The sequence below is a fragment of the Geotrypetes seraphini genome, chromosome 10 (assembly GCF_902459505.1).
Source record: "Geotrypetes seraphini chromosome 10, aGeoSer1.1, whole genome shotgun sequence".
NCBI lineage: Eukaryota > Metazoa > Chordata > Amphibia > Gymnophiona > Dermophiidae > Geotrypetes > Geotrypetes seraphini.
The window spans coordinates 80,611,684-80,627,671 of record NC_047093.1 but is presented as its reverse complement, the minus strand read 5'-3'; the positions used below and the strand labels follow the sequence as shown (position 1 = coordinate 80,627,671).

Here is a 15,988-nt window from a genome sequence, read left to right as displayed (position 1 = left end):
GCCGGTTCCTTCCCAGGAGCTGCTCCTGCCCCTCTGTTTTTTTTTTCTGCAAGCAATTTGCTCTAAAGTATTTCTGCTCTGAGAATTTATTATTTTGGGGTATATTTTTCTAAGTGTTCAGTTGGAAGCTTGGTACCCAGAGATTTCCACTTGTTGGGATCCCTGTCTGGGAGAAGATGCAGACTCATGCTGCCGAGGTCTGCTGCTAGCAGGATCAGCCCTTGGGAACACCAAGCTAGCCAGCCTACTTTTTGAGCTCAGGGGCCATGTCCTGCATAACTGCTTGCATCCCTGATTTATCAGGAGCTTCAGCATAGGCTGTTTGGCTCATTCCTGGCTTGGCCAGAATTAATAGTGAGCTAGCTGTGTGGTCCTCTCCCCCTTCGCGCCGCAAGGTTTTCTGGGGGTTGAGACTCGGTCCGACTGGCAGCCCAAAGACCAAGTTCATCTAGCAAACCAGGGAGGCAGAGTTTTTCTCTATTTATTCCAGCTACATTCCTGAGCTGAAGCAGGCAAGCACATGGCACAGTGCTTCCCCTATGGGGAAAATCGTGGGGGGGGGGGGGGAGAAGGGTCTCCAAAAGGTGAATTTTGAAGGTTTCTGCAGCCAGAGCCAAGGTTCCCCATCTCTAAAACCTCTTTCCATGCCTTTTTGTACTTTAGGGAAGTTCCCATGGGCTGTTTTTGGCACAATTTTACTGGCAGTGGCCATCTTGTATTTTAATTTTTTTATTTTATTTTTTCTAAAGCCTCCACCTTCCTCAAAACTCCTCGATTTTACTTAAAATCAACAGGGATGCCTTCATACCACTATATCATATCAGGTTTGTGCTGGATGGCCGGCTAAGGAACGTTCATGTCCCGCGTGCAGGGTAGAGGCGGGAATCTTGGGCTCAGCCTCCTCCAAGTTCTCCGGGCTGGGGATCTACTGGAGGCACATTTCCAAGGGAAGAAACTTTTTCCAGGGCCCTATGAAGGTGCACTGAACAAGTGCAGACATGTTGTGACTGCAGAATCCAGGAGGGGACCGGCAGGGGGTTCCTGCTGGGGTCTTCGAGACCCCCAGTACAAGGCTTCACCCTGGATTTTGTGAGTCTTATGTGGAATGCTTTTTTGAACTACCAAGGGTCCTAAATGTCTGCATTCAGCATGATGGAAGCAGTGGCACAGGGGCTATCCCCTCAGCATGCACCCTAACAAGATAAGGACACTGAGCTGGACCAGGAGGTTCAGTCTGACATAATCTGGGAGGATGAAAAGTCTGATTCTGTGTAATGATTGTCCCAGGATGCAGTCCCAGGATGCAGAGTTGGGTTCTCTGCATGAAAACAGCGGTCAAGAAGCAGTGGTGACCCTGAATCAGGGGATAGACCCCATGGTTCATTATTTCTACCTCACTACAAGAATTGAAGCTGGAAGTTCCTCCATCCCCATCGTTGCAGTGCACAGTTATGAACAGCTCTGTTGCTTCAACTGCATTCTTTCTTTTGCATCCGAACATCACGAAGCTGGTGAAGGACCACTGGGAGTCACCAGAATGGTATACTCGCACGTCAAGGAAAAGTTTACAGGCACAACTGTCTTCCCAGAAAAGGAGGAAGAGCCTCAGACTGACTTGCTACTCTAGTTTGTGAGTTACACAGGGAGAAACTTCTTATGGGAAGGTAGTTGTGTCTGTAAACCTTTCCAACTATATATGTGAGTATATTGTGACTTTCTACCCTTTGCCTATAGTTTTAGATGAGTCACCAGAAAGGGTCCCTGAGAGTGGCTAAGACTATGGCCAAGCTCTACCAGATGGCTCCTGATTTCCAGCAACTATTTATTCAGCTGAAGGTGGATTTGCTGGTCACCAAACAAACCTCCTAGCCTAGTGAAGCAGGTGAAGAAGGATACTCAGAACAGTAAAGTGGATGTAGTCCTCAAGGGGCAATTTGAAACTTTGGCCTAGGGATTAAGACAGCTGCTGCAGCTTCCTTTGTGGCACATGCTTGCCACATCCATCTGTCTGGAGTCCCAGCCTCGGAGGACGATGAAGATCCCCAAATACCCCTATCTGAAGTGGATTATGTAGCGGATGCTCTGTATGATATCAGAGTTATGAGCAAGGTGTCGTCCTATGCTAACTTTGCCTGGCGGATGCTCTGGATCAGACAGTGGGCATAAAACTCAGCCTCTAAAGCCACTCTGAGCAGGCTTTCCTTTCAAGGGCAGTTGCTATTTGTCAAGAGTCTGGGTCACCTGATGGCCAGCATTACAGACTGTTGCCCTAAGACCTTGCCGGACAGCAGACCCCAGATGATTCAAGGTAAGGGAAATGGGACTTTTCAAGGCTCGAAGATTTCATCCTTATGCAGGAGGCCAAACAATGCAGAGGTTCAGCAAGGATAGGAGACAGGAAGCCTTTGGCTTTCGTCCCTCCGCAACCTCCAAAAAAGCTCATTGATGTTGGGACAGGAACCAAGTCACCACCCCCACCCAGATAGGGGCAGACTGGGCTTAGATAGGCACAGACCATTAGGTCCTAGAAGATGTTTAAGAATTTACAAAATCGAGTTTTGTGCTCCCATTCCAGATTTCTTTGTAGATTCTCCAGCCAACTGGGCAAAGGCTACTAGGCTCCGGGCAACAGTACAAAGGCTACTGGATTTTCTTGCCATAGATCCAGTACCAGGTGAAGAATCTGTCTCGGGCAGAAACTCACTCACATATGTCATCGTACCAAAGAAAGGCTTAGATGATTGGAGGCCAATTCTAGACCTCAAGTTAGTCAATGCTGCATTGAAAGTGCCATATTTCCGCATGGAGACCAGTCAGTCATAGCAACAGTGGCGCCAGGGGAGTTTCTTGCCTCCCTCGATTTGACGGAGACCTATCTCCACATTTCTGTTTTTCCGGCCCACAGAATGTACTTGCGGTTTTATGTGCTGGAGCAGCATTTCCAATTCTCAGCATTCCCTTGCAATGGCACCTTGCACCTTTCTGCCTTGCGATGGCACCTCACACTTTTACCAATGCTAGTGGTGGCAGCGCACCTCCACAAGACAGGGATCCAGTTGCACCCATATTTGGATGGGATGGATCGTCAACTTCAAAAAGAGCCAGCTGAAGCCGGCACCTGGAGTACCTTGGAGTTTGACACAGCCTTGGGCCAGGTCTTTTCTTCCAGAGCTACACTGACTGAAGTTCTGGAAGCAGATTTCGGACCTGCTACAGAGTCCAACCCCCACAAAGTGGCGGCATCTGCAGGTCCTGGGGTCAATGGCGGCAGCCATAGAGGTGGTCCTTTGGACAAGAATGCACACAAGCCCTCTCCAAGATTCTCTTCTCTCGATGGTCTCCTCAGACAGATTTGCTTCAGCAACCAGTTCCCTGGGTTCCAGAAGTGAAGAACAGTCTGCAGTGGTGCATGCCTCTGAATTTCTTCCTGGGGAATGCCAGCCTTTATGGTTAGGGTTCATTGCAGCGGACATCCAATGTCGTTGGACACTGGCTCAGCAAAAATGTGCCATAAATCGATTAGAACATAGAGCCATTCGACTAGCTCTTCAGACACTGGAGAAGCCTCTGGAATGCAAGGCAGTCGGTCTTCTTGGACAATAAGACAGCTGTGGCCTACAGGCAAGGAGACACCAGAAGTACCCCATTATGCCTAGAAGCTCAACTCCTTTTTCAGTGTGCAGAACTCATTTGCAGGCCCTCTCGGCCACACACAAAGTGTGAGTAGAAAATGTGCAGACTGACTTTCTCAGTTGGCAGATTCTTGACCTGGGGGTATGGTAACTGTCCCCACAGGTGTTCAACTCCATAGTTCAGCAGTGGGGGCATCCACAGATGGATCTGATTAGCCTCTGCTGTAAACACAAAGTGAATGACTTTTACAGCTGAAGATATGAACCCGGAAGCTCTGGATTGGATGTGTTAGTCCAACCGTCACCAGAGAAAGGGCTCTTGTATGTATTTCTCCTGTGACCCATGCTAGAGTCATCTAAGGTTGGTAGTCCTAGTGGCACCTGATTGGTATGTGAATCTAGTTCGCCTCCAGAGGGATGAAACCTCAGACTGCCGGTCCAAGTGGATCTTCTCACTCACGGACCAGCCCTATCGAGTATCTGGAACACTTTAGGCTTACGGCATGGCTCTTGAGTAAGTGGTCCTGACAAGCAAGGGTTACTCAGAAGGTAAGTAGCGTTCAAGTCTGCTAAACCAGTGTTTTTCAACCTTTTTACACCCGTGGACCGGCAGAAATAAAAGAATTATTTTGTGGACCGGCAAACTACTAGGACTAAAATTTTTAAAACCCCGTTTCCGCCCCATCTCCGCGAGCTCGGTCCCTGCAAATCATCTGATCCCATCTATTCTCATCATGCATATAGGGAAAAAGAACCCGATGTTCACTTACAAAATGGGGGGTTCACCGCTAGGGGTAAGCAACCTTGAAAGAGACCTGGGAGTGATGGTGGACACAACATTAAAGGCGTCGGCGCAGTGCACCTCAGCCTCAAGGAAAGCAAACAAAATGTTGGGTATCATTAAAAAGGGTATCACGACCAGGACGAAGGAAGTCATCCTGCCACTGTATCGTGCAATGGTGCGACCGCATCTGGAGTACTGTGTTCAGTACTGGTCGCCGCACCTCAAGAAGGACATGGCAATACTTGAGAAAGTACAGAGAAGAGCAACTAAACTAATAAAGGGCATGGAGGACCTCTCATATACTGACAAACTGAAAAAGTTGGGGCTTTTCTCCCTGGAGACATGATAGAAACCTTCAAGATCATGAAGGGTATAGAAAAAATAGACAGGGACAGACTTTTCAAATTAAGGGGAACCACACTTACAAGGGGACACTCAGAGAAATTGAAAGGGGAGAGGTTTAGATCAAACGCTAGGAAGTTCTTCTTCACACAGAGGGTGGTGGATACATGGAATGCGCTGCTGGAGGATGTAGTAAGCAGGAGCACGCTACAGGGCTTCAAAGAATCTTTGGATAGGTACTTGGAGGACAAAGGGATAGAAGGGTACAGATAAGAAAAGAGATAGAGGTAAGTTATAAAATTAGTCAGGGACCACTGTTTCGGGCAATAGGCCTGATGGGCCGCCGCGGGTGCGGACCGCTGAGCAAGATGGACCTAGGGTCTGCCTCAGCGGAGGCAACTCTTATGTTCTTATGTTATGTTCTTATGTTCACACAAGCCTCAGTTATGATTTTATATTGAATGTATTTTATTAAAGTATAAAAAGAAACAGTATTCTGTACAATTGTCATTTTATAAATACAAATAATACAGAGCAGGAATCAACAAAACCCCTTTCCCTAGCAACAGCAGCAGATGAATCCAGAGACCAATGGGATAGCTCACATCTACCAGCAGGCGGAGATAGAGAAACTGATTAACAGGTGGTCCTATTGGCTGGCACTCCTCCTGTTTATCTAGTATTCTCTATCTCCCAGCAGGAAAATGTCGCTATTCAACTAGCTCCTGAATTCTGGCTGTGGCTGGAACTTTATTTTCTCCTGTTGAGGTTTCTCTTCAGTGAGACTGCCATTCTGTTTCTCCTGTTGAGGTTTCTCTTCAGTGAGCTGGCAGTGCTATTTCTCCTGTTGAGATTTTCTCTTCAGTGAGACAGGGGTGTCCGGCTGAACGGTGCCGGCTTTAGAGGTTACACTTGGGCCCCCCCCTTGTCCCTGCCTCACCCTCCCTCCATTGCTAGAGGGTCTGACTGGGTCTCAATTTTTTTCTTCTTTCCCTTCTCTGTAAAAAAAAAAAAAAAGAGAGAGAGACCACAGTTGTTAACATTCTGCCATGCTTTTGCTGCAAACTGGCTTCAACTGGCCCTAACAACTAGCTTGTGAGTATGTCTGGCTTTTACGGTTGTTTGAACTTCAGGTTCTGTTTGGGAGTCTTAGTACTGTGGGTTCGGTCATCATACATTTAAGGTATGGATATTTTATTGAGGCTAAGTTTTATGACTAGAAATCCGTGGAGGGAGCCGGGACTTCCCGCCCTTTGCATGAACGCGCTTTGTTTCCTTGTTGGTTACAGCGCAGCAATAGCGATGCAATTTCATGCTCGTACTTGTTCTCATTGTTGGGTTTCAGTGCAGCAGTAGTCCTGTTTATTCTGAGGCTCTCTTTCATCAGTGTTTGTCATGGCCATGTGCAGCTGATTGTGCAGGTGCCGGTTTATAGCAGCGCGCATGAGATGAGATGTTTTTTCCGGCGCTGTGGGCCGTTCTTCTGGTTATTCACCGAGTCTGATTTTCTTTCTATGCAAGCCGCGGCAGGGTAAATTTTGCGTGGCTCGAATCCGACTATGTTTTTAGGAGCGTTGATGCAGCGGCCACGTGTCAGCGAGAATCAGGAGTGCGCATGGGTCTCCGGCGATGGCGGGAGAGCTGCAGCGTTCCGGTAGTTTGTTTCCAGCTGACTTTGGTCAGGGTATGCCGGGGCTTCTCTCCTTTCCGGTTCAGACAAGTAGTATGTGTTTCACCAGCTTTGGGACAAGCTTGGGCAGCTTTATATGTCTATGTCTGTGTTCCTGCTGTACTCCCTTGAAGGAAGCTGCTTGTTTAATCGGACTCTGGGGTTAGCACTCAAGGGTTTTACCAGAGAGACTCTGACCTGTGCTAGGTCACCCAGTCTCGGTTTGTCTCCAGACTGGGGCGACATACGGCAACTCAAGATCAGCAGTAAGATAGTGCCCTGTATTTCACACAGGTATCTCATTGTCTCTCTTGGGGTCCCTGCAGATTGAGCCTTTGTCTATTGGTAACTGTCCTTATTTGGGCCTCTGTGCTGAGCTGCATGTGTCTAGTAGTGGCACAGGATATTTATGCCTAAAGGTAGTACAAGCAGTTTCCAAGTTCGGGCTGTCTCTATGGGCATAATGACACTGCGCATATTCCTGCGGCCAGGACTCTCTTTCTCTATTTCTGAGGGGGCCTAGACTTCAGATTTCCATGCTTATCACGCTGGTTTCTCCTGTCACCATTTTCTCATGGCACATGCTAGACGGGCCCCCCGACCAGACAGAAAGGGCTGTACAGCTCCTTTTAACCAGGAGCCAGTTACCTATTCTATCAAACCCGCGGAGGATCACGCACTATGTGGCTGTTAGCCTCATCCCTGAAGCTCTCATTAACGATGTGAGCTTTGTCTGATACCTGTAAGGATGCTGTTGTTTTCCACGGAGCGATAGATGCAGCATCTTGATTGAGTCTAGTACGTATTCACTTTAAAGGACATACGTATTTCGCTCATGTTGCATGGGGTTAGTACTGTTTTCATGGTTCCAGTATATTCCTCTTTACATTGTGAAACTTGATTTTTCCTAGGAGAATCTTCTTGCAGATCCTACAGTCTCATTCTGCCATTCCCTGACCTTCTGCACTTCATTCTGAGGGGATCTTGACTTCTTCCAATGACTCTTCAGGCTTTCTCATGAGGGAGAAGACACTATAATGTCAGGTCAGAGGGCTGTGAAGATTTTTCAGGATGCTTGCATCTTTGCATTCTCCTCAGGTTTTCCAGTTCGTTCTTGGAGTCTCTATGTTTTGTGTTTCCCTTTTCAGTGTTACTGGTCCTCAGGACAGTTCTTGTAGTTCTTCGGGAACTAAGGGACGTTGTTCCACTTACTGCATGGTGCCCGAGACGGGGGCATTGGGCAGGCTGGATCCCATTCTGCTGAATTAGTTTCTCGGGGTTACACATTTCTGGAGACAACCTGGGAGTATATTTACATTTTCTCTATGGACTCCGAATCGGCACTTGGTTTGCCTGCCTCTCTTGGAGCAGCGCTTTCGGTTTTGGCACATGCCATTTCGTCTACCCAAGGCTTCACGAACGTTTTAGGTGATGTGGGCGGTGGTACCGTTTTGGCACTACCAGGCAATTCATCTAATTTCTTCTTGACTGCCTGCTTGATTCGGATGACTTCCAGTCGGGCCATTTGACTGACACGAAAAGGGTGGTATCTTTTCCTCAGTTCTTTACACGTGCATCTTCGAATTTGCACAGCGCTCTTTTCTCCTGTACTATTTATAGGTATATCGGGTTAATGTTTTTATTCATATAGGAGAGACATGTGTTTCTTTCTGGTGACTGGGGCGTGGGGTCTCGGTCTCAGATTGGTATTCTTCTTCGCTTACCATGACCAAGAGTATGGGATTCTGTACAGTTTTTGGGATCCATATTGCTGACTCCACCGGAAACTTCGACTTGCTTTCCCCTTCTTACGCTACAGCAGTCGCTTTTGTTCCGGTGGTTCCCGGTATCTCAGGGCTCCAATTATTTGGTATGCTCCTCCTGCATCGCTCTGTATGATTTGGTGGCTCAGCGCGATTTCTCTTTTCAAGGCATGCCTCGGTCTTTGCTGGACTAGCTCATGACCACCGACCATCCCGGGCTGTCGGGTTGGGGTCTCGGTGGCTTCCATCCTCAGCTCCAGGATTCTGGTCTTCAGAGGCGACTCAGTACTTGTTCATTCTTCTACTCTTGAGCAGGGTCAGGCTACCTTTCTGGAGCTTCAGATTATTTCTTCCGGATTGCCGCTGAGGGTCCTTTTGGTCAGTATTAGGATGGGGGTATTTCTCTACAGCTTGGGCAGTAGGTGTTGTACTCAGTTGGCAGGTGAAGTTGGTCTGCTTCAATGGGTGGACTCTCATCTTCGTCTTCTGTTGGCAGATCCTTTTATGGATCAGGATAAGAGTTTGGATAGACTTTCTCTCGGCGGAATCTGAGCATGGCCCATTTCTTGTATGTTACAGTGTACAGCGCTGTGTACGCTCTGGAAAGTGTGCATGTTAGTAATAGTGTAATCTTCTGCATCCTGGATATTGAGATTTGTGGCTCAGGCGTTCTAGCTCCTTTTTTGAACATGAGATCTCCTTGACCTAGACCTCATGGTCTCGTTTCTCAATTCTAAGCTTCCTAGCTTCTTCGGCAGGCCCAGGGAGTGGGAGTTAGAGGGGGTAGCTGCATGGCTCCTTTCTCGCCTCTGCCTTCTCTTTTTCAGTGTTTTCCGCTGGCTGATGATGGCTTGGATTTGCCATCTCGAGCTCGCTTTCCGGGCACAGTATTTGTAGAATCTCTGGATTGGCGGCGCCATCCTTACTATGCGGATTTGATGAATCTTTCGACAGCCGGACTAAGAAGTTTCCTGTATCTCCGGCTTTGCTCGCCTAGTGTCCGATCAACATGGATATTTGTACTACTTTAGTATTACGACCTAGTTTTTTTAAAAATCTTGGCTGACGTGTAAGGGTTATACGAAGCAGGTTGTTTCTTCTCTTATCCAGGTGCTACGGACGTCTTCTCCTGTGGCTTCTGCTTCCTTTTGGAGGTTTTTCCTTTCTTGAGTGCTTCTTAACGTTTGAACCACTCCAGAGTTCCTTTTTGGCACAAGTGTATTGCCGAGGGCTTAGCGTTCAATTCCCTTCAGCTTCTGGTGCCATTCTTGGCTTGTTACAAGGGCTAGGTATATTGCTCTTCGCTTACTTCTCAGCTTCATGTAGTTCAGTTCCTAAACAGAATGCGGTATATTCATGCACCTCTTAGAAAGCCCGGTTTGGAGTACAATCTTCACGTACTTCTTCTAAGTTTACCGAAGGCTTCATTTCATCCTTGTCTTTTGGGACTCTAAAGGGCTGTGCCGTTGAACATGGGGTTTCTTGTGGCCATGGCTTCAGCTCTGCAGTTTTCTATGTTGCAGGCCTTGTGCAATGGGGATTCCTATTTCTGATTTCCGAAATATGGGATATCAGTTTGGATGGTACCACTATTTCTTTCTAGGGGGTGTCATCCTTTCTTTTATACACAACTCCCAATAATAGGTTCTTTATGCAATTGGTTTTACATGTGTCTCGAGGGAAAGACCTCAGAAACCTGCGTCCAACACAGAACAGTCAATTCTTGTGGTGGTGTAACTTGGCAGGACAGATTTTCTATCATTGGTCGCAAAACCCTCCACACACCAATCCCAAGTGCTTTCTGCTATAACTGTCAATATTTATTTCTATAGCACTAGGTGTGTGTAAATATAATGCACTTATCTGGTTGCAGAATAAGGCCCGACGGGACCCATTTCGCCAGCTTATGGCTTCGTCAGGGATCCTATTTTTGTAACAGCTGCAAGACAACAATAAGACAAGTGCTGAGCCATCGCTACAGTAGCTAAACATCCAATTGTCTCTGCAAACTTATACGAAATCGTACTCACTGTGTTCAGTCCTGAAAACACTTCGAAAAATGGCGCCGGAGGCGAACAGACGCCACGCATGCGTATTTAAAAACATGCAGTCATGACGTCATCAAAAAAGTAGTAAACGACATCAGAAAAAAGACATTAGAAAAAAGAGTGCCAGCCGATGTTCCCATTCAAACCGGTGGGTTTTAAAGCACTAAGTTGGAAAGTCCATCTGGCTTCTCTTTGTAATAATCTAGTGTGTCGATCTCCCCCCCGCTCGTTATTAGGTTCATGGTCAATGCACATACAGGATAGGTGATAAAAATCGTGCTTAAATTCCAGACAGTGTTCCACGATGGGGGCACTAATTCTTTTGAGCTTAAGGTTAGAACTGTGCTCGTACATCCTGGTTTTGAACGGACGTATGGTTTTCCCTATGTATCCTTTCTTTTATGTCATGCTCGCTTTTCCTTCCTTCTTCCTGGGAGGAGAAATTGGGAGCAGTGCTTTTATTCCCTGCATTTTTTGATACGTACGTAGCGTTCTCCGCGAGCTCGGTTTCTAACAACTTTTAGTTGTTTATATCTCCTTTTTGTATTCTTCAAGGGACGCCTCAAACGTATGGCGGCGTCCAAAGCCTCCATCGCTCAATGGGTCCAGGAGGACATTCTTTATGCTTGCTTGCTGGCAGGGAAGCAGGTGGCAAAAGAACTTCATGACCATTCCGCCGGAGCGATGGCTACTTCTTGGGCTCGGCCCAGAGGTTTTTTCCCTTGGAGGAGATTTGTCTCGCGGCTAATTGGTCTTCTGAGAGTGCTTTCTCTCCGCATTTCTGCTTGGATGTGGGGGCGCATATGGTAGGGGCGTTTTGTGCTTCGGTTGTTGCAGAGGCGGCGTATGCTTCCCACCCAGATTGAGGATTGCTTTGCTACATCCCATTGGTCTCTGGATTCATCTGCTGCTGTTGCTAGGGAAGGAAAAATTATGTTCTTACCTGTTAATTTTCTTTCCCTTTGACGCAGCAGATGAATCCAGAGCCCCACCCTTTCTGGATATTGTCTCGGTTTTTTCTTTTGCAACTTTCGCAGTTTGTTATTATGGCAGGTTGTTTTCTGTATTATTGCATTTTGAGATGTGTTATGGGAAAGAAGTTTTTTACTTGCTATGCCTATTGATGGTTACGGATGCTTGGGCAAGGAGCTATACTAGATAAACAGGAGGAGTGCCAGCCAATAGGACCACCTGTTAATCAGTTTCTCTATCTCCGCCTGCTGGTAGATGTGAGCTATCCCATTGGTCTCTGGATTCATCTGCTGTGTCTAAGGGAAAGAAAATTAACAGGTAATAACATAATTTTTCCGTCTCCCCTTCACATATATCCCCTCTACTATTAAGAAAACTAAACAAGCCAAATTATTACAGAATGCTACACAGAAATATCATGCTAACAGAATACTGCAGTCACACATGACAGGAATAGTTTTAGGGGAGTGCAACTAGGGCAACTGCCCCCTGGTCAGAGAGTGCCCTAAGCCAGCTGGAAGCTAAAAAAAGCACTGCCTGGGCTTTGCAGTCCCCAGTTAGTTATGTCTACCTTTTGTCATCTCTGGTTTCTGCTTTCATCTTCTTTTCACTCTCTTCCTTCCAGCGTCTGCCCTCTCCATCTCTTCAATCCAGCATCTTCCCCTTCCATCCAATGTCTGTCCTCTCCCCCTTCCATATGGTATCTGTCTTCTTTCTATGCCCCCTCTCCTTTTTACATGATTCATTCCAGCTTCACTGCTCTCTTCATTTTTATCTCTCCTACACCAGATCTAGCATTGTTGTCCCCCTCTGCTTATTTTTCTGCTGACCCCTTCCCATCATCAATCTTTCTACTTTCTCATGCCTGTCTCTCCCCTTCCCCTCCTCTAATCTCCCTGCCAGCTGTTTCCTTCCTTTTTTCCTTCTCCCTTCCCTCCTCCTCCTCCTCCTGTCCAGCAGTAACTCTCTTCCCTAACTCCTCCTCTCCCAGCAGTTTCTCTCCTTCTCCTTTCCTCCAGGTCCAGTAGCAGCTGCCCCTTCTTTTCTCTTGCCCAGCAGCTTCCCAGACTCCTTTCCCTCCTCCCCTCCCAGCAGCATCTCTCCTTCTCCTTCCCTCCAGGTCCAATAGCAGCTGTCCCTTTTTTCCCTTGCCTAGCAGCTTCCCAGATTCTTTTCCCTCTTCCCCTCCCAGCAGCATCTCTCCTTCTCCCTCTCCAGGTCCAGTAGCAGCTGCCCCTTCTTTTCTCTTGCCCAGCAGCTTCCCAGACTCCTTTCCCTCCTCCCCTCCCAGCAGCATCTCTCCTTCTCCTTCCCTCCAGGTCCAGTAGCAGCTGTCCCTTTTTTTTCTCTTGCCCAGCAGCTTCCCAGACTCCAATAGTGGCTTTCTCCCCTCCCAGCAGCTCTCCTTACTTTCCAGCGCAGTGATTCAGGAAAGCAGCCTCGGGTCCTTTTGTTGGGTCGCGCCGCCTCTGAGGAAAGAGGAAGTTGCATCATCAGAGGCAGCCGCGACTCAGCAAAAGCATGCCTTCATGAATCACTGCGCTAGTAAGTAAAGGAGAGCTGCAGAGAGGGGTGAAAGCCACTGTCTGAGGCTCCCCAAGATCTCTCCTGCTCAGCGCGGACCAGCTGAAAATATCTCTATCTTGCCGTCCCCGCATGGACTGGCAGGAAATTGAAGTTAATCAATCTTGCCTGCCCTGCATGGACCGGCAGAAGTTTCCTGCGGACGGCATCGGTCCGCGGACCGGCGGTTAAGAACAGTGTGCTAAACACATTGCACTAGAAAGAAAGATTAGGTTTTTTTTCCTCAATAATCTTCTTTCTTGTAGATGTGTCTACTGGTCCTGAAGCCCCGTCTTATCAGTAGGCTTCACCTGCCTTCTGTCTTAAAGGTCAGTCCAAATTTGGAGAATTCTCTGTCTCACAGATTAACTGAGAGGATATATTAAAAAATAGGGGGGGAATATTTAAGAAAGTGAAGTCTGGTTTAATCTCCATATAAGATTAGTGCTATTTGCACACTGTTTTTGTACCAGTTTTCATCATTAATGTTAATAAATGTTAGAGAGCAGAACTGCATTGTAGTGTCGGGGATTATTTCCCCATTTCCTTCCTTCCGGTTATGTCTGTCATTACAGTGCTACTTGATAGCTTTTGAACAAGCTGAGGGAGCAGAAGCAGTTCCCTGGGAAGGAGTCAAGAGTTCAAAAGATGATTGACAACATTCTGCAAGCAACTCGCAGGTTCAGATGCAAAACCCTAGCATTCAAAACTGCTAGACACATCTACAAGAAAGAAGATCATCAAGGTAAGAACCTAATCTTTCTTTACAGATATTATCATAGATGTGTATTTCCTATATTTTCACAGAAAGATAAAGACTCACTGCGCAGAGTCTTTTACAGAATACTGGACCTGCCTTGACTACACCAACATGCTAGAACTCCGGCGCTGTCGCAAACAGCAGCAGGCGTTTGATAACTGTGTTCTAGACAAATTGGGGTGGGTGAGACCTGACCTGGGAGAGCTGTCTAAGGTAAGATTTATACTGATATAAATATGGAGGCTAAGCTAAAATCTTGAGAATAAGTGAGTCTGATCTTCTAGAACAGAGGTTCCCAACCCTGTCCTGGAGGACTATCAGGCCACTTGGGTTTTCAGGCTAGCCCTAATGAATATACATGAGAGAGATTCGCATATAATGAAGTGACAGGCATGCAGATCTACTCCATGCAAATTTATTAGGGCTATCCTGAAAACCTGAGTGGGCCTGGTGGTCCTCCAGGACAGGGTTGGGAGCCACTGTTCTAGAATACACACAAGTGCGAACAAGTCATGAAAAACATTGCACCTTTTGTAGATGCACTATTAATATTATTAGCTTGATTTTCACTGCACTCTGTGATATAAGTGAATATTAAAGAAATTACTGGTATAGTTTTATTCTCTGTTCATGATTTATAGATCCAAAATTAACCACCAAGGTGAAGAGCTATAGATATTGCACAAACAAAAGGTACCAAATTACTCCCACAAGGAGAACCAGCAAAAACCAAAAAGAGTGAGAATGACCACAGCAGAATAGACTGAGATCGCAATAAGTCCTTTAATCAAGATGTTGAGTAACAAGTGTAGAGCAGAAGCATAGCTGTAGGTACAACACAGACCATGTTTTTGGCTGTAAAGCCTTCCATAGGGGTCCTGTTTTGTAGACACAGAGTTATCTTTTACAACAGAATAATCCTTGCTTTTCCATTTTTATTCCTATGGTGATCTTTCATAGAGTGATTATCTTTGAAGAAAGGAAATTAGGCCTTATGTTGTCTTTAAAATCTTATTATATAAACTGTTGGGTCACTTAATTTTCTACATAGCCATTTGTCCTTTTATCAATTTATATGATGTGGGGTTTTTTTCAGTTGATAAATTTTGTTTCTCTTTAGATATAGATTACAAAATTAATATGAGAATCTTTGTTTTCTAGGTCACAAAAGTGAAAACAGACAGGTCTCTGCCTGAAAATGTCTACCACTCTCGACCAAGACCAGAACCAAATCCTCCTATTGAAGGGGAGCTGAAGCCTTCCAAATATGGAAGCAAGCTCTATTTTTGGAGCTGGTAAAAAAAATAGCAACCTGAAGAAACCTTTTTAGCGATCACATTGATTTGCAGTTTTCATCCTTAATCTTGTATTTAAGTATCAAGCAATAAAAACGTCATTTGCTTGACAATATTTTGTAGATCATCAAGAATCCATTTCCTGAAAATAACTTGGAGAATATGATTCATGCTAGGGACCAATGCAGAAAGGTTATTGTGAAGTATACACACATGTTAATGGACACAGAAATCAGAAGAGTTTAGCACAGTTTTCACATTGTACATGTAAGCAAACACTGTATATTAAAAATGCATGGTAATGAGACCATTAGGTATTCTTCCACCATGCATATGTGAAAACTTCATTGCCAGGTCCAAGGCAGTGAATAAAGTTTAGTCAAGAGGATTTTATGTCAGTTGTTGAGTTTTGCTGCCAGTTTTTTCTTTATTTATGCAACCATAGCAAGTACCTGCAACTTTATAAAGAACAGACGTAGCAGTTGTGCAGGAGGCAACAGCAGTTTTTAGTGTGACAGACACATTATTCCTGGACCTTTTTGGTAGTTGCTCTATTTCCATGAGAATTCTTGTAGAGATCCTCGGCATTCATTTGCTCTGCCTCCCATATCTCTGGGCTGTCCTCCAGTTCCTCAGTTTTCTCTTTACAACGGAGATGGTAGGAACCTGTCTTTACTGCTCATGTTTATTTTTCCATTTGTTTTTTTGCCCATTGTTTGTGAAGCTTTTGATGCTGCAGAGGAATTCCAATCTTGGGACATCTCTGGTTGCAGGAGAGCGCAGACTCTTTAAGGTCAGAGGTCTGCATCTAAGGGGCAGGCTGCCTTGCAGTGCACCAATTTAGGGCCTTGTCCCTTGGGAGCAAGGCTCACCCCAGGTTCTGTCCGCAGTGGACTTGAGCGCAGGCTGAGAGGCTCTAGCAGTTTTCCAGGTGCGTTCAAGGATCCAGTGGGGGTTCAGGTCTCTGGCCATTCAGGCCCGAGGAGGCAGTCTGAAGAGACAAGCTGTCCGGAATCTAGGCTTGTTTGAAGCACACGTTCTCCCTGTAAGCTGTCTACAGCTTCACCACAAGCAGCACACAGCATAATACAGTGAGTAATAGGCTGACAGCCTTTAAAACAAAATCGGGAAGGGATCACTAATAGTGGATTTTTTAGTGG

At 46.2% G+C, this 15,988-nt stretch overlaps 1 protein-coding gene across 1 annotated transcript in view; it reads left to right on the top strand.

The window, feature by feature from the left end:
- NDUFA8 (NADH:ubiquinone oxidoreductase subunit A8) overlaps positions 1–14,950 on the top strand; it is a 38,808-nt gene extending 23,858 nt beyond the window's left edge. Inside the window, exons 3-4 of the mRNA XM_033962441.1 lie at positions 13,581–13,746; positions 14,695–14,950. Coding sequence (XP_033818332.1) covers positions 13,581–13,746; positions 14,695–14,832 — 304 coding nt within the window. The 3' untranslated portion in view covers positions 14,833–14,950. The remainder of the gene's footprint in view (positions 1–13,580; positions 13,747–14,694) is intronic.
- The last annotated feature ends 1,038 nt before the right edge of the window (positions 14,951–15,988 follow it).